General features: G+C 47.6%; 1 protein-coding gene across 2 annotated transcripts in view; it reads right to left on the bottom strand.

Annotated features, from left to right (window-relative positions):
* Window positions 1-15,465: 15,465 nt before the first annotated feature.
* LOC147724067 (uncharacterized) overlaps window positions 15,466-24,245 on the bottom strand; it is a 331,100-nt gene continuing 322,320 nt past the window's right edge. For both annotated transcript variants that reach the window (XM_086965662.1, XM_086965663.1), the window contains one exon: window positions 15,466-17,120. In XM_086965662.1, the coding sequence (XP_086821788.1) occupies window positions 16,953-17,120 (168 nt within the window). In that variant the 3' untranslated portion in view covers window positions 15,466-16,952. The remainder of the gene's footprint in view (window positions 17,121-24,245) is intronic.

Here is a 24,245-nt window from a genome sequence, read left to right as displayed (position 1 = left end):
AGACACTGAGCGACAGGCACGCTACTAGGGGGGTAGGCCGTGGCCGTATGCAGGGGTGCAGGGTGGGGGGATGGGGGTGGGGTATTGTTTTTGATTCACTTTTAGTTCTATGGCCTTATTTTTCATGTTCATACTTTGGCTTTTCTTTCCCTTTTTTCTTTCTTCCTCTTTTTCTGTGGGTCTGATTAGAGGTAACTCACTGTGCGTTTCTCTAGTTCAGTAAAAGGGTTTCTGTTCTAATGCTTTATTACGTGGCGGACAGGTACGGTTTGGGTGGGGTTATGTACTGCTTGTTGAATATCCTGATTTTACGTTCTGCTACGAATACCCTGCCTATGATGGTCCTGCCGTAAATATCCTGTCTCAAGTGTACCCTAGTATTGGCGAGGTTTAACTGTGTTATATCAGATCCTTCTTTCCCTTAATTTAAAAAACAAACCTTTATAATCCTGTGACCATGTTCTATTAAGCTCTCCTGAGTTGCGCATTGATACTGTGAGGTGTACTTTTGCATTGATCCTGATCTACATTGTTTGACTGTACTACCTCTGTACCCTTGTTCAACCGTGACGGTTGGTAGACTTTGAATGTAACTGTGAAATGTCAATAAAGGTTTACCCCCCCCCCAAAAAAAGCGGGTTATTTCCGAGGTTAGGAAAACTCGCAACAACCAAAAGGTGCCGAGTGGGAGTGAAAGTATGGCGCTCTTACCTCGGGGAGTCCTTGGACTCCAAGTAGTTGGGATTCTAGGTGCAAGGGAGCTGGGTCCAGATAAAAAAAACAAGGTCCAAAAGGGTTCGCCGAGTGTTTTCTGAAACCGGCAATTAAACAAGGGTCAGTATCTGGTTTGAAAACAAGCGCGGGTTCCAGCAGAGTACCGAATTGGATTAGGGAGGTCTTCACATCAAATAAGTAAGTACTAAGTTCTAGTCCCACTGAGGCATCACGAAAGGAACAGGAGGGAACATGTGTGTGATACCTTTCAAGAATCTATTTACAACAGGGGACTTGAAAAGAGAAGGCTGATCAGGAAGCTTTAAGAAGGCTGAAATGGCCGAGAGATAGCCTTTGATAGTGCCCAGAGCAGAGCCCTGCTGGGCAAGAGAAAGAAGGAAGAGGAGAACCTCTGAAAGAGGGGCAGAAAGTGGATCCACAGCCTTTGCTGTGCACCATGCCACAAAGATGTTCCACCTGCAGGCGTCTACAGTTTTTGTAGCGGGATGCCTGGCTGCCAGAATCACATCACAAGTCAAATGGCCTCAACTGTCGCCGCTCAATCTCCACGCATGTAGATGGAGACTGGACAGGTTTGGATGGAGGACCGTCCCCTGTTGATGCAACAGAAGTTCCTCCTGAAGAGGCAGACAAATCGGGGGGGATCAACTGACATACTGAGTAGCTCGGGATACCAGTATCTTCGTGCCCAGTCCGGACCCACAAGGATGACTTGGGCCCGGTCGCGTCGGATCTTCTTCAGCACTCTGGGCAGAAGTGGTATAGGCGGAAAGGCGTACAACAGACCCCAGCTCCACTCGCAACGAAAAGCGTTGCTGTGCGAGTGCCGCATTGGAAATTCCAACGTGCAGAACTGATGACATTGCGCGTTCTCTTCGGTGGCGAATAGATCTAACCACTTCCCCGGACAGAGGGAAGGAATGCTATCAGTGCAATCCGGATCGCCGGCAGCTTCAGAAGGTTGATATGGAGCCGGGACTCCGCCGGAGCCCAGAGGCCTCTGATCTCCGCCCCTCCGATCCCAGGAGGGACGCATCTGTCACCACTGTGTGCTCCGGTGGGGGTAGGGAGAGGGATCTACCACTGACCCAATCGAGGTCTGTGAGCCACCACTGCAACTGTCTTTCAGTTCCCTCCGAGATCAGGACGGGGTCGGACAGGTTGCCCTGATGCTGTGCCCACTGGAACTTCAGGTCCCACTGCAGAGCCTGCATCCGCCACCTGGCGTGATGTACCAGCAGGATGCAGGAGGCCATGAGCCCCAGGAGCCACAGCATCAGCCTGACCGAAACCCGGGATAAAGGCTGAAAGATCGGAATCAGAGCCTGAATATCCTGAACCCGCTGCTCAGGAGGATAAACACAAAACTGCGCCGAGTCCAGAACCGTTCCGATGAAGAGGAGCGTTGATGGAGAACCCCAGCAAGTGCAGGAATCGGCCGTAGTCAGGAGGTGGGAGACGACTGTCTGGGGCGAGCCCGCCTTAAACAACCAGTCGTCGGGGGGGCGTGGCTAGCGGCCGACCATGGCGGCAGCATAGAGGACTAGCTCCGGCAGGGAAGCGGCCTCTCCAACTATCCGCACATTAATCCGTGGCTAAATCTCACCTCAGACGGAGGCACCAAACGCCGGAGACCGGGCGGAACTGGCAGCAAGTACCCGGACGGAAATCGGAGGCCGGATGACGGAGTTATTGTCGAGTGCTGAATCGATCGACACGCAGGCCTACCTCCGGGGAGTCCAGTGGCGAGTGAAGCCGACCGGAAGTGCAGTCTGTTCGGCTGCCCCAGACCGGAAGTGATCGGTACTGGAGAAACACCCCGCGCGACGACCAACGAGCAAGGTCTCTGCCTTGGGACGAAACGTATGCCATAATTGAAAGTGATTCGTAGAAGGAGGTGCCCGAGGATCCTCTGGAATACCGAGGAAATAATATTCTGCCGGAAAGACGCAGACCGTCTGCTCCGTTACGACCATCGGGGCGTTTTTCCCCCATTGCTGCGGGAGCTTCTCTTTGGACCAGACTGTGGGCCGCGTTGTAGCGGCGAATGCTCCTGTGCTCCCTCGCTCCGAAGAACTGTATAATTTCCGGGACCGCACTATGGCTGGGAAGGGTGTTAAAGGTGGTACGACTCAGACGCGTATCGAACGATACACTAACGACAAAACCGCTTCCCCTCCGGCGGATGGAAGGCATTCCTCCACGAAAACAGGTGAACCTGTGGGGACAAAGAAGGCGACGCTGGATGATGTTATGAAGGCTCTCACGCAGGTCCAGACGACGGTGGGTTCCATCTCGACCGAAATCACCCTCATCCGAGCGGATCTTCACAAAATGGCCGAGAAAGTAGGTTCCTTGGAATTGGTTACGAAATCGCTGGTTGAGGATGTATCGGAACTACAGACGGCCATGGAGGCGGTAATGGGGGAGAACAAAATCCTAAAATACAAGCTGGACGACCAAGAAGGACGATCCAGACGAAATAATGTACGTATTCTTGGTGTTCCGGAGTCTGAAGGCACGAGAGCGATGGATCTGTACGTGGAAGACCTCATTAAAACACACCTTCAACCTAAAGGACTGTCGGCCTTCTTTTCAGTCGAGAGGGCACACAGAGTCCCGGGTGGTCAGCCTAAACCAGGGGCTTCGCCCAGACCGATCCTAGCGAGACTGTTTAATTACCGCGACCGGGACGTCATCCTTCAAGCGGCACGAGTCTCACCACCTGTGAAAATTCTGAACTCTACAGTGGCGTTCTTCCCGGACTACACGGCGGAGGTGGCCAGGCGGCGGAAAACTTTCCTGGACGTTAAAAAGGAACTCAGGAGACGAGAACTTCCATATTCTATGATCTTTCCGGCCAAGCTCCGGGTGGTGGCGGAGAACAGGACCTGGTTTTTCGACAACCCAGAGACTGCACGAGACTGGCTGGACGGCTGGCGTCCTACCTCCCAATCTCGCCGCCCTGGACGGACTAAAAATGGGCAACATTCGAACGACCGGGACGACGCTGGAGACGCTGATATGAACAGTGGCAGAAGCTCGCCAGTCAGAGACAATGTCGATGCAAACCAGGAGGTAGACATATGAACACTCGACAGGTATGAGACATTCTTGTTTGGGACTGTGGCCGGAACCGCCATGGACACTGGGCCGAGGGCCTCTGCAGAGGGTATGAGGGGTCGCTAATTCCAGAGTACTCCTCACCCCCAACGAGCAAGTAACTGTGTGTTTTTCTTGGGGTGGGTCTAAGCACTCTGCTAAATTGGGGTGGCGGGCAGTTTTGAGTCCGTGTAGCAGGGAAGCAGGGCGGGTGGGAGTTCGGGGAACGGGGGGGTTTCGATGGTTTGTTAGTTTGTGTTGTTTGGCTCTATTGATCATCTGGATGTTTCTCATAGTCACACATGGCCGCATTTCATACACCGGGTGTACCACTACTGATCTTCTGGCACTACAAAGACTCCAACATGCGAATAGATACACATGGAGGGGGAGACCTCCATCGACCACAGTTCCGTCCTATCCCATGGAATCCCAATTTACATACACGTCCACACGATGGCGGACCAACCACGACCAAATAACATAACAACCGATACTGAGATAGGGCCTGTGCCGCCGCTACAAATACTGTCATGGAATGTCCGGGGGTTGGGGGACAAAGTGAAGAGGGGACTGGTTCTTCAGTGTATCAGATTAAACTGCGACATCGCCCTGCTTCAGGAAACACACTTAGTGGGTGCAGCTACCAGAGCTTTAGACAGACGAGGTTACCACATGGTTGCACACTCGGATTTCACTTCAGAGTCCCGAGGGACGGGTATTTGGGTGAGAAAGACATCTCGCTTCATACAACAGTCTACCAAAACGGACAAACATGGCCGCTTTGCGGCAGTATGTGGGCAATGGGAAGGTGTGCCCATTAATGTGGTGTCTGTCTACATCCCGCCAGCGCTACATTCATCAGCACTTCCGGACCTGGGCAAATTTCTTCTAGAACTCCCGGATGGGGACCTGTTGGTGGGCGGAGACTTCAATGCACTGGCCAATACTGAACAGGATAGATTCCCGGTTCGCACACTCACCACAGGCCCAACAAAATTCGGGGACTTTTTGGAGGCACAGGGACTGGTCGATATATGGAGGCAGCTCCACCCCACAGATCGGCATTATTCTTACTACTCAGCCACTCACGACTGCCTATCCCGTATTGACTACTTCCTTACACTGGGGGGTGGCAGACTCAAGATTAACGACGTGCAGATTAGGCCCCGGGGTATATCGGATCATTCCCCCCTGACCGCCACATTGTCCTGCACAGCAACGGCGCGCAAGCGAATCTATCCCATCTACCCTGGTTATCTTAAACTCCCTCCGGTTCGAAAAACCCTGAAAACAACTACTAAGCATTATTTCCAAGAAAACACCGGCACGGTATCTTCCCCGACGACACTGTGGGAAGAGTACAAGACGGTGTTGCGAGGCCAGGCGATCGCGGCCATTACCGACCATAAACGCAAGCAGAAACAGGAACTACTAGAGTTAGAACTGAAGTTGGAACAGGCGAATGCGGCCCATATGGCAGTACCGTCGGAGGACACTCGACACACACTACACCTCTGCCAACAGCGGCATGACGACCTTCTTAAACGACGGACGTTAGAGAATATAGAGGCAACAGCGCATAGGGTTTACGATATAGGCGATAAGGCCAACAAACTGTTGGCCTGGCTGGACAGGAAAAAAAGACGGCAGTAGGCACATTTTACAATTGCAGGACCCGGAAGGGACGTGCCACACACGCCCCTCAAAAATTGTTGACCTCTTAGCGGACCACTTTCAGGCAGTCTATACCCCGAGGGTGGTAGTCACGGCAGAGGCGGCAGAGCTAGCACTCCAAGATGTAGAAGTAGAGACGTTGTCGCCAAAGGCAGTGTCTGAACTGGAAGCGGACCTCACGGTCGAGGAGCTCCGTGTGGCGATAGGCACACTACATACAGGTAAAGCGTTGGGCCCTAACGGAATACCGATCGAATGGTTCCAAGCAATGACAGATACCTTGGGCTTACCGTTGTTGGCTATGTTCGAGGACTGCCGAGAATCCGGGACACTGCCTTTGGACCAGCGTTTAGCGACTATAGTGGCCATCCCGAAACCGGGCAAGCCTCCCGCGGATTGCACGTCGTATCGCCCTATCTCGCTCCTCAATGCAGAGGCGAAGATTTTGGCGAAACTGATTGCGAATAGACTGACCCCGCACCTATCACAACTGATCCACCCGGACCAGTCAGGCTTCATGCCACATAGGAGCACTGCACTAAATCTCCGCAGGGTGCATGGAGCATTGGCTCGAGCACATTTGCTGGAGGGGCCGGCGGCCATTTTGTCGTTGGACGCCAGAATAGCTTTCGATATGGTGGAGTGGCAATACCTGTTTGCAGTTCTGACCCGGATGGGCTTTGGACCTAAATTTTTATCCTGGATTAGACACCTCTACACGGACCCGGTTGCCCATGTGGCGGCCAATGGCCACATCTCTCGAGCGATTCCTCTGGCGCGTGGGACACGTCAGGGCTGCCCCTTGTCCCCGCTATTATTCGCACTAGTCCTCGAACTGCTCGCTATTGTTATTAGGAGCACACCGCTGCTGAAAGGTATTAAGTGGGGTGATGCCTGGGAAGACAGAGTATCCCTGTATGCTGACGATATGTTGGTCTACTTATCGGACCCTGAGTCGAGTGTCCCGATATTATTGGCACTTTATGATAAAGATGGCTCGACCTCCGGATATACCATTAACTGGTCAAAATCGGTCCTTTACGTCCTGAAAGGCCCTATACCAATCCTTCCTGAACAGTGTCCTCTAGTGTTGACTGATGTCTCCTTTAAATACTTGGGCATACATGTCACCGGTGACACGAACGTGTTCTATGATCGGAACCTGGCGCCCCCACTCCTTCGCCTGAAAGCAGATGTCCGACACTGGACGGCCCTGCCTCTCACGCTACTGGGGCGCGCTGCCTTATTTAAAATGATTGCAAAAACAACAAGTGATAGACTGAATGTGGATCAATGTCACACATTCCCCCAGTCAAAAGATCTGGGCCCAAATCCATCGTTTTTTTGCACTCCACACCAACCTGGGTTAGACAATGGCGATATGCAAATCAGCTCTGACCCTGTTGCCCCATGGGAACAGTCCAGTCCGAACTACAAAAGCCATGTCCTTCCCAGAACGGAATCAAGCATCCGAGGACCAGACCGGTTTCGAGGTAACACCTCTCATCAGCCCGGCTAGCTTGACTCCAAGTGGTGTGGAGTGCCTGGGACCCACGTCTGGGCATCCCCAGCGCACTTAGGGCGGCAATTGCAAAAACAACAAGTGATGGACTGAATGTGGATCAATGTCACACATTCCCCCAGTCAAAAGATCTGGGCCCAAATCCATCGTTTTTTTGCACTCCACACCACCCTGGGTTAGACAATGGCGATATGCAAATCAGCTCTGACCCTGTTGCCCCATGGGAACAGTCCAGTCCGAACTACAAAAGCCATGTCCTTCCCAGAACGGAATCAAGCATCCGAGGACCGGACCGGTTTCGAGGTAACACCTCTCATCAGCCCGGCTAGCTTGACTCCAAGTGGTGTGGAGTGCCTGGGACCCACGTCTGGGCATCCCCAGCGCACTTAGGGCGGCAATTGCAAAAACAACAAGTGATGGACTGAATGTGGATCAATGTCACACATTCCCCCAGTCAAAAGATCTGGGCCCAAATCCATCGTTTTTTTGCACTCCACACCACCCTGGGTTAGACAATGGCGATATGCAAATCAGCTCTGACCCTGTTGCCCCATGGGAACAGTCCAGTCCGAACTACAAAAGCCATGTCCTTCCCAGAACGGAATCAAGCATCCGAGGACCGGACCGGTTTCGAGGTAACACCTCTCATCAGCCCGGCTAGCTGGACTCCAAGTGGTGTGGAGTGCCTGGGACCCACGTCTGGGCATCCCCAGCGCACTTAGGGCGGCAATTGCAAAAACAACAAGTGATGGACTGAATGTGGATCAATGTCACACATTCCCCCAGTCAAAAGATCTGGGCCCAAATCCATCGTTTTTTTGCACTCCACACCACCCTGGGTTAGACAATGGCGATATGCAAATCAGCTCTGACCCTGTTGCCCCATGGGAACAGTCCAGTCCGAACTACAAAAGCCATGTCCTTCCCAGAACGGAATCAAGCATCCGAGGACCGGACCGGTTTCGAGGTAACACCTCGAAACCGGTTGCTTATTTAAAATGATGGCACTACCGCGCCTCCTATATGCTCTGGAAAACACCCCAGATGTGATTCTGCCCTCCTACTTTCGTAAAGTCACCGCAGTGGTGACTACCCTGTTGTGGGGTGAACATCCACCGAGAATTGCCCACGTTAAACTTAACCGCGGATGGTATGATGGGGGAATAGCACTACCGAATATACAACTTTATTATTGGGCATCCCAACTTAAAGTAATTAATCAATGGATCCACGCACCACACGCTGACCCAGCATATTTGGCTGATAGGGCCCAACTGGGAACGCATAGTTTGTTGGCCCCGTTGTACAACCCGAGTCTCCTTAAGGGACTGATTGGCCCAACCAAGCACACAGTTACTTTATGGTACAGGGCGCTCACACGATTAAAGTGGAAGGGGGTCATTACAAAGCTGACTTCACTTTGGGACACTAAAAAGTTGGGCTGCCTTAGGTCCAGCAAGGGGTTTACCCAATGGGATAATATAGGCATTTCAACGGTGGGAGATCTTTGGACGTCCACAGGGGTACTTCCTTTTTCACAACTGCAACAACAATACGCATTGGGCCCCACTGAAACCTATAGGTACATTCAGATAAGGCACGCTTTGCTGGCAGTACTAGAACCGGGGTCCACCGTCCCACAATCATCACCCCTAGAAGACCGGCTTCTTACAGACTTTATGCAAACACGTGCCACCTCACTTACATACCGCAAACTGTTGAACAACCTCCCGGACCCCTTACAGCGTTTACGAGAGACATGGGAAACTGAGTTAGGAGCTATGGACGAGACGGACTGGAATGCTGCTATGGCGTCACCAAGGGAGGCGGGGGTATCGGCCCGGTTTAGGCTTATACAACTAAAAATATTACATAGAGTGTATTACACAAGAACTACTCTCCATAAAATGCATAGGGCTGAAACCCCATACTGTCTCCGGGGATGTGGGGAGGAAGGAACATTATTGCATACACTGTGGGATTGCCCGTCCATAAGGAGGTATTGGCAACAGGTCATGAGAACGATCTCCCAGGCTCTTGACACTTCCCTAACACCGGAGCCACGCCTATGCCTACTGAATATTTGGGAGGGAACTGACCTTAATCTTAGACAACAGCAGTGGGTTACTATCGGAACAATGGTGGCCAAGCGCGACACGGCGCAGAGGTGGGGGGTAACGGAGGTGCCCACATTAGCGTTATGGTGCATGACTATGGACAAATTGATCTTAACTGAACGAACTGTGTATAAAATGAGAGCTAACCCAAAGAAATGGAACAAGGTGTGGGAGGCATGGAATAGGTACAGGGGAGACATATGTGAACCGCTGCCGGAGGACGAAGACGACGACTCGGAGGATGAGGAGGAACTGGTCGATTGAATTGGGGGGGAATTCTGGGGATGGACGGGGAATGTTCATTTTCCAACAGGGATTTAGGCTTTGTTCGGTGCTTGAGGGGGGGGAAGGGTATCTACCTGGGAAATTGGGATCGGCACACTTCACTGACATTATTTCCTATTTTGTGACTATATATCACGGATGAGCCATCGAGTTTTGTTCTGTTCAATTTTTTACATAAAAACAAAAAAAATGGAAAAGAAAAAGTAAGATTTCATAAATTCATTTATTGTATCCTGATTGCATTTCACATCATTTCGAACAATCGCTGCCGGACCGGAGGGTTGTCGGCTGAATAGCTGTGTGACAGTACGAACCATTGCATTATCATGTGAAGTATACGACTGACCAGATGTACTGATGTTATTTTGATGGCAACTGTCAATAAAAATCTTACACCAAAAAAAAAAAAGAAAAAAAAAAAACAACCAGTCGTCGAGATAGGGGAAGACAAACTCCTGATCTGCGCAGATGAGCTGCGACCACCGCCATCACTTTCGTGAACACCCAAGGGGCACTGGTGAGGCAGAAGGGGAGCATGGTAAACTGAAAGTGCTCGTGGGCTACTGTGAATCGCCGGTAACGCCGGTGGGCCGGCAGGACGGGAATGTGGAAATATGCGTCCTGCAAGTCCAACGCTACCATCCAGTTTCCAGGGTCTAGGGCAGCCAGGAGTGGAGCTAAAGTCAGCATCTTGAACTTCTCCTTGCTGAGGAACCCGTTGACGCGCCAGAGGTCCAAGATAGGGCGCAGGCCGCCCTTTGCCCTTCTTGGGAACCAGAAAGTAGTGGGAGTAGCAACCACGCCCTACTTCCGGCCCAGGAACACGCTTGATGGCCACCTTGGCCAAGAGGGCAGTAACTTCCTCCTGCAGAAGCTGCAAGTGATCCCCAGACATGCGGTGGCATGGCTGGAGGGGTCGCCTCAAAGGGGAGGGAGTAGCCCCTTCGGGCGATTTGCAGCGCCCACCTGTCCTAAGTGATGGTATGCCAGTGGACGAGGTGATGGCGAACCTTGCCCCCCCCCACCCACGGGCGTTGAATGAGCCTCCAAGCTCAGACTAGGAAGGCTTTGAGGCAGATTCTGCAGGAGTGGATGTGGACTGACCGGGCCTCTGTCCCCCTGAACCGCCACGGCGGTTACCACGTCCGTGAAAGCATTGAGGTTGGTTCTGCGGCCTGTAGTTGCACAAACGTGTGGGGGCGCCCCTTCCTTGGCCACGAAAGGGGCGAAAAGCAGAAGTTTGCTGGCGCTGGCCCGACAGGCCCAAGGACTTGGCCGAAGCCTTGGGGTCCTTGAAACGCTCAAGTGCACTGTCTGCTTTGTCGTCAAAAAGGCAACGGCCATCGAAGGGCATGTCCATGAGCGTGGACTGGACATCCCCCCAAACATTGACGGTCCTCATCCAGGTGTGGCGACGGATCGCCACCGTCGTGAAAATCGCTCTGCCCAGCGAGTCCGTGGTATCAAGTCCACATCTGATGGAATAACGTGCTGCATCCCGTCCCAAACTGGTCAAACCTTTTGGATTCCCGATCTGGAAGGGCATTCGGGAATGCGGTCTGGGACGTAGAGGCCTGGATAACCAGGCTCTCGGTGGGGTGTACGGACAGAAAGCAGGGGTCGCCCGGAGCCGGGCGCTGGCGTCGGGCCATGTTCCGATCCACAGGGGGCACTGTGGAGGGCTTGGACCAAGTGCCCATCAGAACGTCCGTGAGGGCCTCATTGAACGGCAGCAGAGGCTCCGAAGAGCTTACTGGCGGTTGAAGCACCTCTGCTGCAGGGAACTCAAGAGCCAAGGCCTTGGCTTCCCTGCGCAACACCACACCATATGTAGCACCCTCCTCCGTAACCACGGAGGGAGGAGAGATAAATCCAGTGTCAGGCGCCCAGTCCTGACTCAACTGGCACTGTTGTGCCAGAGGGTCCTCAGACCCCTCCCAGACCTCCTCTTCATCCGTGTCCTGATTAACAGGCAGAAATGACGGAGCCGGGTCATAGGTGAATTGCTCACCCACCGGCACCGGACCGGGGCTGAAACCGGGGGCGGCGGCGTCTGAGGACGGCGCCGGGAGCGACACCATCGGGGTCGGAGCTAGCGGAGGAGTCATGAGGTCAACTGGCGTCGACTGGGATCCAGGCCTGGATCGCCTGGGGCCCAGCGGCATCAGGAGCAAAGTTGACTACAGCGCCGGGGCCGAAGCCGCCGGCTCGCTAGAGCTCCTAGTCAGGTATGCGGGGCCCGAAGACGCGTCGGCAGGCATCGACAGAGGGAAGTGAGTCCTCATGGCCAAGAGGAAATCACGAATCTCCTCGGGCGTTGCATACACTCCAGGGACTGGAGGGTATGGGACCGGATGAGACGCCTGCGGCTCCGGTGGAGCCGCGCGGGCGGTGCCACCCGAACCCTCAGCCGAGTCGCGCGACCGGTGAGAGGGGTCAGAAGAGCGATGCCGCTTCTTCGTCTTTTTTCGAGTGCCTCGACTTACCTGAATGCGAGGACTTGGAGCCCGACGAACGGTGTGGGCTCAAGGACCAACCTCTCTACTTCCTCCTCGAGCGGCGTGGAGCCGACTGCCCGATCACGAGGAGCTTGCGGGACCGCTCCCACCTAGCCTTCGACATCAAGGCCCGGCAATCGGGGCACGACTTATCGTCGTGGTCGGCCCCTAGGCAGTAGAGACACCGGCGATTGGGGTTGGTTACAGGCATCAGTCGGTGACAGGTGTCGCATGGCTTGAAACCGGCCATCCCTACTGACACCAGGATTCGAAGTCGACTCGAAAAGAGATAGTCAAAAAGACTAAAAAGTTAGTCAAAAGGTGACTAGCGTACTAGCTCTTCCCGGATCTGCGTTTGCTGGCGCGGAAAAAAGAACTGACATCAGCGCGCGAGGGCGGCGTCTAAGTACTCCGACGACGTCATCCCGGAGATCACGACACAGACGACGGAGCCGCAGACTACACCTACTGACACGCAGGGGTACTGCTGACGAAAACTTTCTGGATCCAGTCTTACGCCTTGGGATATTCTACGGTAAGGAATCTAACACAAACGTGTTTCTTTCAGATGTTATTAACAAAGGTTATCTCCTTGGTGCGTTCAGTCTGGGGACAAACTGAACAGGATCTGCATGGATAATGACCAGTGACAGGAGGTAAACCTCAAGCATCGTTGACTGGGTACGTTCTTGGATCTTGGTCTGGTTTGTATTAGTAGATCCTTCCAATTCTTGACGCGGAGGTATATGAGGTTACACATGTGATTGCCTCAGTGGGTGTTTTTTTAGTTTTCTCTAGTAGTGCCTCCCTATTGTTATTTTTTAGCTCTTTTCATGGCTACTGATGCAGTCTGTTTAGGGTATTCTCGTTGGCGTAGATCTGATGCTAGTTTGGCGACTTCTACCTTGTAGTCCTCAATATAAGTGCAATTTCTTCTAATGCGGAGAAATTATCCTAATTGTTTATTGTTTTTCAGAGCTCTGGTGTAGTGGCTGCTAAAAAGCAAAAGATTGTTGCAGTCAGTAGGTTTTTTTGAAGAGTGTAGTATTCAGTGTACCTGACCCCAAATTTTTTGTTCAGGTCTAGGAAAGGGACATTAGTTACAGAGATGGTGTGGGTGAACGTCCGGTATGGATTTAAGGTGTTGATCCAATGGCAAAAGGCCACACAGCTCTCCATGTCCCCCTTCCAAAAGACTAGAACGTTGTCGCTGTACCTCTTCCATAGAATGAGATTGCTGGTATAGGAGTTGGAATTACGAAGGGGCCAATCTTATACTTTTAGGCGAGTGGCCACACTTGTTACTACTCTGCTACCTGCCTGCCACTACCTATGGCTTTGTTTTAACACACAAAAAGCTTCATAACTATACGCCACTTCCACTCTGTATTTTTCTGTATGTAATTAGTACCACAATGCTGTGCTATAAACTTGTTGGATACCATGCAGATAAGTGGCACTGTGATAATCCGACCAAGTTTAGTCAGACTATAAGTGACTATTGTTTTTATACACTTGTTCTCTCTCCTAGATTTTCTACTGCACCCACGGACACCGCAGATGCCAACAAGACTAGCAATATTCAGGTTATTATACCGCATGATCAGTCACTTAGTGTAGATCACAACAATTTACTAGTTATAGGTCCCAGATGGGACATACAAAGCAAGAAACATGTTGACCGCATGAGATTTTTGAGCAACTGCCTATATCATCACTATAGGCAGTCGCCACTACTTCCCTTTTAACCAAGGTGGGAGACTGGATTATTAAATTAGTTGACCTGATCCTCCCTCTCCTTGTTTTAACTTCCTTTTTAATACACAACATTTCACTACACTTCTACACTCTAGGGCCCCTTACATGCACTCACCTTTACGGCAAGAATTAAAAGATATCCGCCAAAGAGCCCCCACTGAGGGTGTCCGTCGGGTATTGCAGCGCCGACCCGACACGCCTAATGATGAAGCATGACACCCAGCTGGCTTGGTGTGTGAGGGCCCTAAATCTGAAAGGAGGAATTCCCAATCCTTCTGCCTGATAGAAAGTCACCTGCACATTTCTCCCTAGTCACTGCTGGTGTCTTTATGAACTGCATACTCCGTTTCTTGAACCGGTTACATTGGTCACGTATGCTGGATCTCTGACAAAAGCCCTCCCCCTATTGTCTCTTCGTTTGATAGCAATGTTTCCAATACATCCCTTGTTCAAGTGGGAAATTTTTTATGCAAGTGAATTGCTACCAGTGGCATAAGGTAAGAGAAAAAGCTCTGTTAAGCTGTTGGTCCCACATTGTGGACACAATCCTACACCACTAAGGAAACTCCTGATATAAAAAAAAAATGTTGAGACTAAAGAAACTATTTGAATAACTGACTTATGTTTTTAATAAGACCCTGCATGTCCCTTAATATAGTGTGAAAATTGTTTTGGACTGGAAGGTACCTAGAGTGAATGAAGGGGGTTGGCGACCAGAGACACGTTTCCAAAAAGCCAGGTAATGCCTCCTTGCAGTACACCGGCAACACGAAGCAGGAGCTGTGTGGATAGAAATTACAAGACCTGGGAGGAATATCCAGTGAGTGTCAGCAGTAAAAAACAGGTACGTGGAAGGAAAGCACTCCTGAAAGTTCATAAAATGTACCATTGGCGAGTTTGCAATAATAATTGGTTTGCTGCAAAAGCCACAATGTAGATCGAAACAAGTGAAATGGCACTAGATACTACCAGTCAAAAACAGGAAAAACCCTTAGGTTTAATCCTCTTCTATTGATCAGAAAAGAGGTTGAATCATTAAACAAATTTACATGGATGGAGCAAAGGCTACACAGATAAACTGTGTAGACAAAGGACAACCGGAGATAAATGTATCCACCCTGTGTAAAACAGTCTTTTCAGAGGTCTTCAAAGTTCACACAAGTAGGGGAGACAAAAGTACTTTATCTTCTGCAACATCTCACTGAAAAATGTATGTCAACGTCAAACAACTGTATTCAGGTTTCTCTAGATTTACATTCTGCCCAAAAGTGAAGTATAAGCAAGTACAAATACCATTACTTCATTTCTGCCAATATAGCGACTTTTTAGTCAAAATGTACTTACAATTCACTTTCACCTCTTGAAGTGCCACAAAAAAAATTTTATAATAAAAATTGCAAATATCAAATGATACTGGATACAAATGTTCTGTTTGTTGAAAACGAGCAACAAGGCCCTTTGCCCAAAATGTATCAATACAGTTTGAACCACATTCACGTAAACCAATTGTGTATTTAACAGAAGTGAGGGAATTGATTGTCCTTCTAGACAAAGTTAAATACAAATCATCAACGGTTAACATTTAGTTAAGTAGGCATCAAGGGTTTCATTTAAATGTCCATTTGTATCCAGATAGCAATTGTATGGAATAAAATGATTACTTTAATGCAGTATTTAAAATACTTGTAAACATCTTCTCAGTAAGAAACAACGCACAAAATAGAAAAAAATGCAGCACTTTACATAAAAAGTAAAGATGAGCATTTAATTAAACAAAATAATTTTTACTGAATGAGACAACATGTTTCTGAACTACAGCTTTGTGGTCAACGTACTGTTATTTAAAAAAAATATTCCAGCATCCCGCTATATATTAAGAACGAATGGTAACCTATCTGCAATTCACTTTGATAATTTACATGGCACCAGAGCCACGAAAGAAAAAAGGAATATAATGGGATTTTGTTTATTTGTTGTGGTCTAGATTTTGGATGCAAGTTGACATGTAGAGCATCTGCACATTGTTTTCAGAATAACGTCAGGACAATAACTATACTTAAACACAATTTGAACTTACATATAAATATCATATAGTACAAAAGGCACGCAGAGAGAAAAATAATCAATATGTCCTTCTTGCCATCCTTTCCAGAGGTGCCAAATGTTCCTGCTAACTAACACCCTGTGAGGGAGGTAGAAAGATGCGGCTGTCCTGGAGGCTTAGTGAATATATGGATATGCAGGGATGCAAGATGGGTTATCCTACATTCTGGTTTGGAAACCATAATGCTGCTTTGGGGGGGGGAAAGATAATGGCAACTTCTCAAGCTGCTTTCTGGAGGAACTTTGGCACAGGGCTACATCCTTTCTTCGCAATTATTGCAAGTTGAATGTACAATTTCTGCCCCTGGGAATCAAGACTGAATATTTAGGGTAGTAACAAAAGTAAACAATCGTTACTACCACTTACTTCTCGTGGAACTCTCAAAGAGCAACCAGCTCCCCAGATAATTGTACCTACATTAATTCCAGCAACAAAACTGATTGCAACTTTACTACCTTAAGTCTCTGCTTTGATGTAGATACTGTTTTCACATAAGCAACTCATCAGCACAAACTTTCACATATTTTTCGATAGAGAAATGCGAGCCTACACACAGGTTATCAGGGGATTGGTAGGCAACTCGTTCATTAAGAGCCCTAGTCTGGTGGGCTAGCAATTCTCACAAAGGTTGCACGAGATTGCCAGTGATGTCCATCTCAGTTGCCCATTCATGCGTCTTCCAGCTTGTACACAAGTTTCAGGCAAACGTGTCATAGCACAGACACACTAACATGGTGAATTCATTGTTTGTTCATGATTCTGCGGGTTTTACATGCTACACAGCCTGCTGTACTGTTTCCTTGACATTGTCGGCTGTTTCCCTCTCCAACGTAAGACGAAAGGAAGGCACTAACATGGAACGGGTTGCAAAGAGCGACAGCCACCGCTAAACGCATGCAGGTAGCTGGTCAAGTATTTGCAATTTGCATCTCTTACTTGATGCTTTACAGACAGCTTATGACTGAATTTCAGCTATTAAAAATCTACTGTTACTAAATTGAGTGTTTTATTTAAAATAAAAAATAACATTTGATTTCTGTAAACAGAAGTTATCCTTAGGTGGACTCTTTTCCCGAAATCATACATTTCAGGATAGTGCAACAATGCAGTAAGTATCTTTCTTTGGCAGCAGTCACAATAACTTAAATGATTTATCATTTAAGGTGAGCACGGTATAGAGCCAGGGAATGCTTCATTTCCCTTTCCTGTTCCATGCAGAAGATCAGGTCCCTGAGACAGACACGAGTCGTTCTTGGACGAAGTAATTGCTTTCCAAGGCCCGCAGGGGTTGAGCTAGAAGAGTGTGTGCTGCCGTTCGAACCCTACAAAAAGAAAAAAATATATTAATTGAAAGTTCCACCTTTTTAACTATTCTTACAGTACAGCTCAGCATTGATTAAGCGTCCAGTACAAATCGTCATGCTGAAGATGCCTAGACTTCAGCTCTATTGTCAGAGTCATAAACCTTAGCTGCACCCTGTATGGAACCAAAGGTGGGAGAGCTAACAAACCGAGCAGAGCCTGGAAAATATTGGACATGTAAATCATGAAACAAATGTCATGCAAAAAATACGATAAAGTATCTTCAATAAAAAAAAGAAAACTTGAAATCCCCTTTGTATATGAGATTATATCACTTCAGTGATCGTTTTAAACATCAACTTAAAAACATTCCCACCCACCTCCTTCCCTTCGGTCAATGAAATAAGTGCACTAAGAGGCAAGTCAGCTGGCAGGTGACCCTATATGTAGCATAGCATTTTATTAGACGAAGCAATATTAGATTTCATTAACCAAAATACCAGAGGTTTTTATACAGTAAACATCCTGAATCGCACATTTTGGGCGAGTGGGGAAGCTGGATTTCTTGTTTCACGTTGTGAAATTCAGCCACTAGATGGGGATAACTTTCTCTTCCCTGTTTTACATTAAAGGTTATGCTTTATTTTTAACTATTACAACATGAAGTTAGAGGTGGTGTGGCAGGCAGAAACCCCATGAAAGCTAGGCTCCTTTTGGGCCCAAGCAGACCTCGAGCTGAGTCAGAGCCTGGCCTCTTGCTCGAGCTTTCAGCGGCTCGCCCATGTGTCTGGAATGCTGCTTGGCTTAGCGTATCAGAATTGTAGGACTAACTATTGCCCGTTACATGGCAGGGACAATCAGTAGACAGATTTTGGTCACAAATCAAAAATAGGGTTGAGATGCTTTACTTCAGGGTGAATCAGGAACACTGCTGTGATTAAACAGGTAGCACTATACAGAAAGTAAACAGGTTACCTTCCATTTACCTGTAACATAACCCTTTTTACTTTGTGATCCTGATGCTCTGACGTAAATTACGAAGAATACTGAAAAGAACATCGAAATGTAACTAAGACATGCATGGCAAGAACTGCATGCCCCCTGCTTTGCACCTCTCCCTCCTATGCCCATTGCTGTATTTTCTTCCTGACCTTGATCCTACTGGATGAATTTGTGCAAAGGCGGTAGGTATGGTTAGGCCAGAGGAACAAAGTTTCATTTAGAAGTAGGGTTTCATTTTGAGACCAATGCTCCAACCGACTTTCAGAGCCGAACAGGCTCTCGCAACTTACAAGAGCACGCAGAGACGACAGCAAAGTATGCTCCTTACACACTATGAACTTATACAAACCCTAAACCTTTAGCTAGCGGTCTATCCCTCAGTAAAGAAGATTTATGCAGTGAAGGTGAAACTGTTAATGCTCAATAAAAACGTGCACGAGTGTGGTGTAATGCAGTCCTTGGCTGCCACAAATTTACACAATGAGCGATACCATTAGTCATTTTATTGGTACTACCCATATTGATGATCCCAGAGGCTCACCTGCACTCTAGGCCTTGCGTGGCCATCTCTTTCGCAATGTCCAAGACCAACCTCAGAAAGTACCTTCTGGATAATTACATCTTTATGCCCTTTCTGTGTCTAACACCAGTTAAACAGAATGTTGTCGTCCTTCACACGACTGTAAATCTCATTCTGTGCTCTATTAATTTTTTTATATGAACTAAGCAAACTGTTTTTTTTTTTAAGCAGAGTAAATGATGGGTGGTTTACGAAAATCGGTGTTTCACGCCCGTGTTTTTTATCTACAGGGCCGCTGGAATTCGGCCACAAAGGAGGTTCAAATCATGCTCCAGGGTTTACTAATGTATGTGACAATAAAAGGCAAATTATGTGGCACAATGCATATGACATTCTGTGTCCTTAATGCACTGTTTTGTCATTTTACACACATTCATGCTGTTTGGGCTTATGGGCTTAAGAAAAGTATCTCCTTAGTAGTACAGGTTTAACACCTCACTATGGCAATCAGCAACTAAAATGTGACCAGGTAACCTTCCTTGGCAAAGCATCTACATCTGCACGCCATTACGAGTGGTGTTTGTAAAAAAAATATTTTCTTGATCCGTTTGAGGTAGTAACCGTGTTGAACCCAGGGGGTTCCGGCTGGCTGGGACACAAAGCCAGTCAGAATCCACCATCCTACATAGGATGATTACGACACATGTGTCCAATAACCTGTGCTCACCTTTGGGTAGCTTGGCAATGAGGAGTCGGGCTGGTCGTCAGGTCCCAAGTGTAAAGTATTGGCACAACAGTACCCTCGTAACGCACTGCGGATGCCACAAAAAGACTCCACAATCTTCTGTATAAAACACTGGTCTTTGTATTACACACATTGAAATCAAAATTAGCTACACGTTGTATATACACTTTACAGTTATATACAATTTTGCCATATCAGAGGTATCCATCTAACGTGACATTCCCCAATATCGCACACCCCCAACAGTTGCAGTGGTCAAGATATCACAGATCTTTGTCTACGCCTCGTGACACTCAGTCACTCATACACGTTGCTACATTGATGAGATGGTTAGAACCACCTAAAAATGGAAACGGAAAGAAACAGTTACTTAGTTTCGTCTAACCAAATTAGACCTGCAGGGCCTGCACATGTGAGGGGTCGCTGCCACCATGATGGATGAGCTACCTACGTGGAGGGAACAACCATTGCTAGAGCATTCGAGGTACATGCGTCGTATACGTCTTATCCCTAGACAAGGGACTTTCAGATAGCTCTAATCAGCCAATCATGTACACACCAATCACCAGTTGTACACGACAAGCACAGCGCTTTGAGCACATTTGATACTGCCATTCAGTGCCACAATCCTGAGCCAGCAAAACAAGGTCCAAACAGGAGGTCGCCAAAAAGGTCAGGGGAAACCACACCAAAAGGTGCCATGTCTAACAGACAGCATTTTCTTTGTTGAAATATGTAAACTTATTAATCAGATGATGTTATGTGTGGCAAGAGTGGTGAATCCATAATGATACTGAAAAAACTGCAGCACTGAACAATTCAAGATGCCCTTCTTATAAAACATATGAAGGAGGAGGGGGGTACCGCAACTCTAGTCTGCAGAACTGAAAAACACTTTTCGTTGTAGGATTAAACAACCAAGTTTTTTTCAACCACTAAGAATCTTTTTGCCTGTAACACAGCCCAGTGCTAAATATCCTTCACAACTGTCACGTTGAAGTGGCAAAAAAGCGTCTGTGGGCCTTACAGCAGTACCATGATATGATGCAAAGCTTGGTATCTGAGCTGGTCAGCACAGGCCAAAAGACAGTAATGTTAGATGACAGCTGCCATTAGGCTGAGGCATGCAACCATATACAGGCTTTTCATATCTTAGGCCCATTATGAGGCAGTCTTCATTCCACATTTGCGCCTGCACCAGTGTTTGACTACTGTATTTTGTTGGTGGGGCTATTTAAGAACGCGAAGAGAGAAAATAATTGCTTCCCATTTCTTAATTCAAAGGAGTGGTGGTGAATTTTTCAAACGTTGTAGTTTATGTGACATAGTTGTAATAATCACTTAAAAGAACCGTAATAATCACTTAATAGTTGAGCTTCATTTTAATGTCAATATTGGAGAGAATACAACTGTAAAGATTAACGAGTGCTGCTATTTATTTCGATTAAGTACTTACTTCCAGTGCATTCCAGTGTCCAAAGATGTCACCAAGCAACATGTCAATATTCCACAATCCAGTATCTTAAGGGATTGTATAATATTGTAATTGCATTTACATACCGCCTACTATCACTGGTGAGGAGTTGATGTGATTTGTGGCAAAGAGAAAGCTTCTCAGTTACCCTAGGGTGGCAAAATCCAGTGGTTAATGTTTGTTAGTCAATGGCATTAGTCCTGTACTTTCAAGGAAAGCACTCCATGCATTTACTCCAGTTTATCGTGACAGAATAAATAAGAGCTAGGAGTGAGCATTAGTGAAGCTGTACACAAATTCATGGCGATGGTTGATGGGCGGAGTAGATTGGCTACAAGCGATTAAGTACTGTCATGGTGCAGGAATATGGTTTCAAAGTGAAAGTTGAATTATGAAAGGTGTGGGAACTTCCAGAAATACAATACAAAATAAAACAGACAGTAATAATACAAAGTAAACTATACTCAGAAATGCGGTATGCATACATTGGAGGGAGAGGGTCATTCGATAGAAAGTAAAACAACCTACAATGGTAAGTCAAGTGGAATTTTTCAATTCAATAGGAGGATGTAAACATGTAGAAAAAAAAACATTTGCATGTGAGATATTGCATTGCAGCATTTGTATGGTGCTTACAACCAAGTGATTGTGCTCAAGAGATTATAGACATGAAAAGCACACTACACCAGGTGGGTGTGTGGTTGGAAGGTTTTTTTCTTTCCTAGAGCCTAAATTTCCATGGTGTGCATGACGACCACCAAGATGGGGCTACCGTGTTATGGGACCGAGTGTTTGGAGGTGTGATGTGTGTGGAAGTGTACGAAATAGACCTGCATTTCTATAGTTTTGGGTATGCTGGTAGCACGGATTAGCTCTGCAGGTCACTTTATTGTGTTGGTAATTTTTGTATGTTCTCAAATTCATTTCCTACGCTGGCTGAGGCAGAAGGTTGTTCCCGTTGAGACCTTAAGGATCTGAGGTAAGTTAACATATGTGGAGCAGGACTGAGTAGGCAGAGATCCGCACTACGGTTCTGTTTGATAACAAAATGTTGGTAGTCACAGTATGTGACACTCAGGACCTGCAGGGTGAACTCCAGATCCCAGCAACGTTTGGCAGATCTCTTCAGTCTTGCAGACCTGTCTAGTTAGTACTGAGAGGGTAGTTAGGTGAGCTGGTATAGTCTGTGTCCTAGCCCTCCAGTTGCAACAAGGTTTCCTCGCAATACTTCGACACTTCATACTTTCAATGCCCGTCACCTTGAAGATGAGGTAACAAGTCCTAAACTGGAATATATCACATCACATGGTGAAACCGATTATATCATATTGAAGCAGAGAGGTTCATCAGAAACACTAGAATTACTGTCCTCCACCTTTAAAAAAATGTAAATTGCGGTTCGATGTAGAGTGGGTTGGTCTTGGTGCTGGTGTCTTAGTAGGGAGTTGATGTCTCAAGGGAGCCTATCTCGTCTGTGTACAAGGAGGGGAGTTGTACCTGTGGCAGCGGCCAACCTACTTCTTCAACTGTTGGATATACCGAGGGTGAGGGGCTCCTACAGTCCAGTGGGTTGGATGTAGCCGGAAGGGACACCCAGTGGATAGGCTGGCCCAGGTGTGCTTATCCCTAGAGCCCAACAGCAGCTATCTCCGGTAGGGTGAGTAGCTGCATATCTGGTGGTCTCCAGGTTGAGAGGCAGAAGTTGACTTTAGCCCTTTTTCAGGCTTTAAATGGGTTAAACAAGCAGCACTCTTAACCTGTCATTCTTTATGCAGACACCAAGATGCCCTAAAGGATCTGTTTAAGCTGAAAGGAAAAGCCCTATTTGTCAGACGAACTGGATCCAATGGCAGTCATTGAAGTCGCAGACTAGGCAGCCTCTTGAGTCCATACATGTTTATCAAGTAGAAACTGGTTGCTGCGAGACACTATTTTGCAGAGAGAATCAGGCATGAAGTTGATCAAATCTATATGAAATGCTCAGAAACGCATTTTAAACCGAATACAATTCAATAGAATCTTTTTGGATCTAAAACAACTTAAAATTGTTTAACACAGAAACCCTAGGTGGCTCTTAAATAAAGCTCATTTCTAGTGTGCCCGATTTCTCAGGATTGTCGAGGCAACATTTGTAAATCAGTCCTCTGCAGCACATCACTCCAAAACGGGGCCTGCAGATATTCGAATTTTGAGCTGCCTGCAGCTGTGATAGTAGTGGGGGTGACACGGTGATTAGGTTACAGGGATTTAATGGTGGCCTAGGAATCACAGACCGATCAGCCTAAAGCAAGGCCGAATTTGAACCCAATACAAATTTACCAAGTAGACTCACTGTCTATGGAAACACCACTTGGCTTGTGAAGAGCACGGAGAAAATGAGGTGAATTTGCTGCAAATATAAACCAAATGCTCAGATAAGCCTTTTACACACAAGGTCATCAAATATAAACTATTTTAGTTAAAATGACATCCAACTTGTTTATCGAGGATTTCCAGGAGGTGAAATGAAATAAAGCGGTTTTCTGGTGTACCTAACTCCTCAGATTCAGGAAGGCAAAGTTTGTAGTGCTGCAGTCTGCAGCGGGTCACCATTCAAAAATCGGGCCTAGAAGGCAGGGGTGGGCAGAATATTCTGTTCCACCCGTGGAATTTTGTTTCTGGTCAAATTCCGCCAATCGCACGAGGAGGATTTTTTTCCTCACACAAGGCTCCAGCACAGTAAGTTGGCGAGTGAGATTTGGCGAACCCTAATGTGATATCCGGTCACTAGAAGGACACGCGGTGAGATTTTTTCTAACGTGAGCGGTCAGACGGCTACCGCTCAAGTAGAAAATCTACTTGAGGAGCAGCAAAATCCACTCTCGTAGCTGCGCCTTCATTTGCACCACATGGTGCAGTTCGTGCTGCTTTTACAGTGTGAAATGTGCTACCAGTTCCAAATCGCAGCAAGAGCAGCACAAAGTACCTATTTCCACATATTGGCAGAGCTCTGTGGAATTTCGCAGTTTTTATGTAGCTCTACGGAATTTTGTGAAGACAAATTCTGCGAATTCCGCCCACCCTACTAAAAGGATTAAACTTTCACGCTGGCTGTGGGAGGATGGGTGGGTGGAGTTTACAATTTTAATAGGGGTGGGGAGATCACTACAGGGGTTTTTGGAATGACAAACATGCATTGGCAAAGCTAAGAGACTCACCTGCAGGACCTATTAGTTTTGCCACTGCTTTTTGGTGAGGAAGCAAAGCACTGGGGGAAAAGGCAAAAAAAAAAAAGGTGCACAGGGTAACGGCTGATGGTGGTGGTTACAGCACTACTTTGGAGCTCAATATTATGCTTCACGATGCATACTTGCAGCGGCATGCCACGAGCGCCATATGCTTAGCTTTTTTATATATTAACTGAT

Source organism: Lissotriton vulgaris, chromosome 4_1 (assembly GCF_964263255.1).
Source record: "Lissotriton vulgaris chromosome 4_1, aLisVul1.2, whole genome shotgun sequence".
NCBI classification, from domain to species: Eukaryota; Metazoa; Chordata; class Amphibia; order Caudata; family Salamandridae; genus Lissotriton; species Lissotriton vulgaris.
Note: the sequence above shows the minus strand (reverse complement) of the source record. Positions and strands in the feature narration are given on the sequence as shown.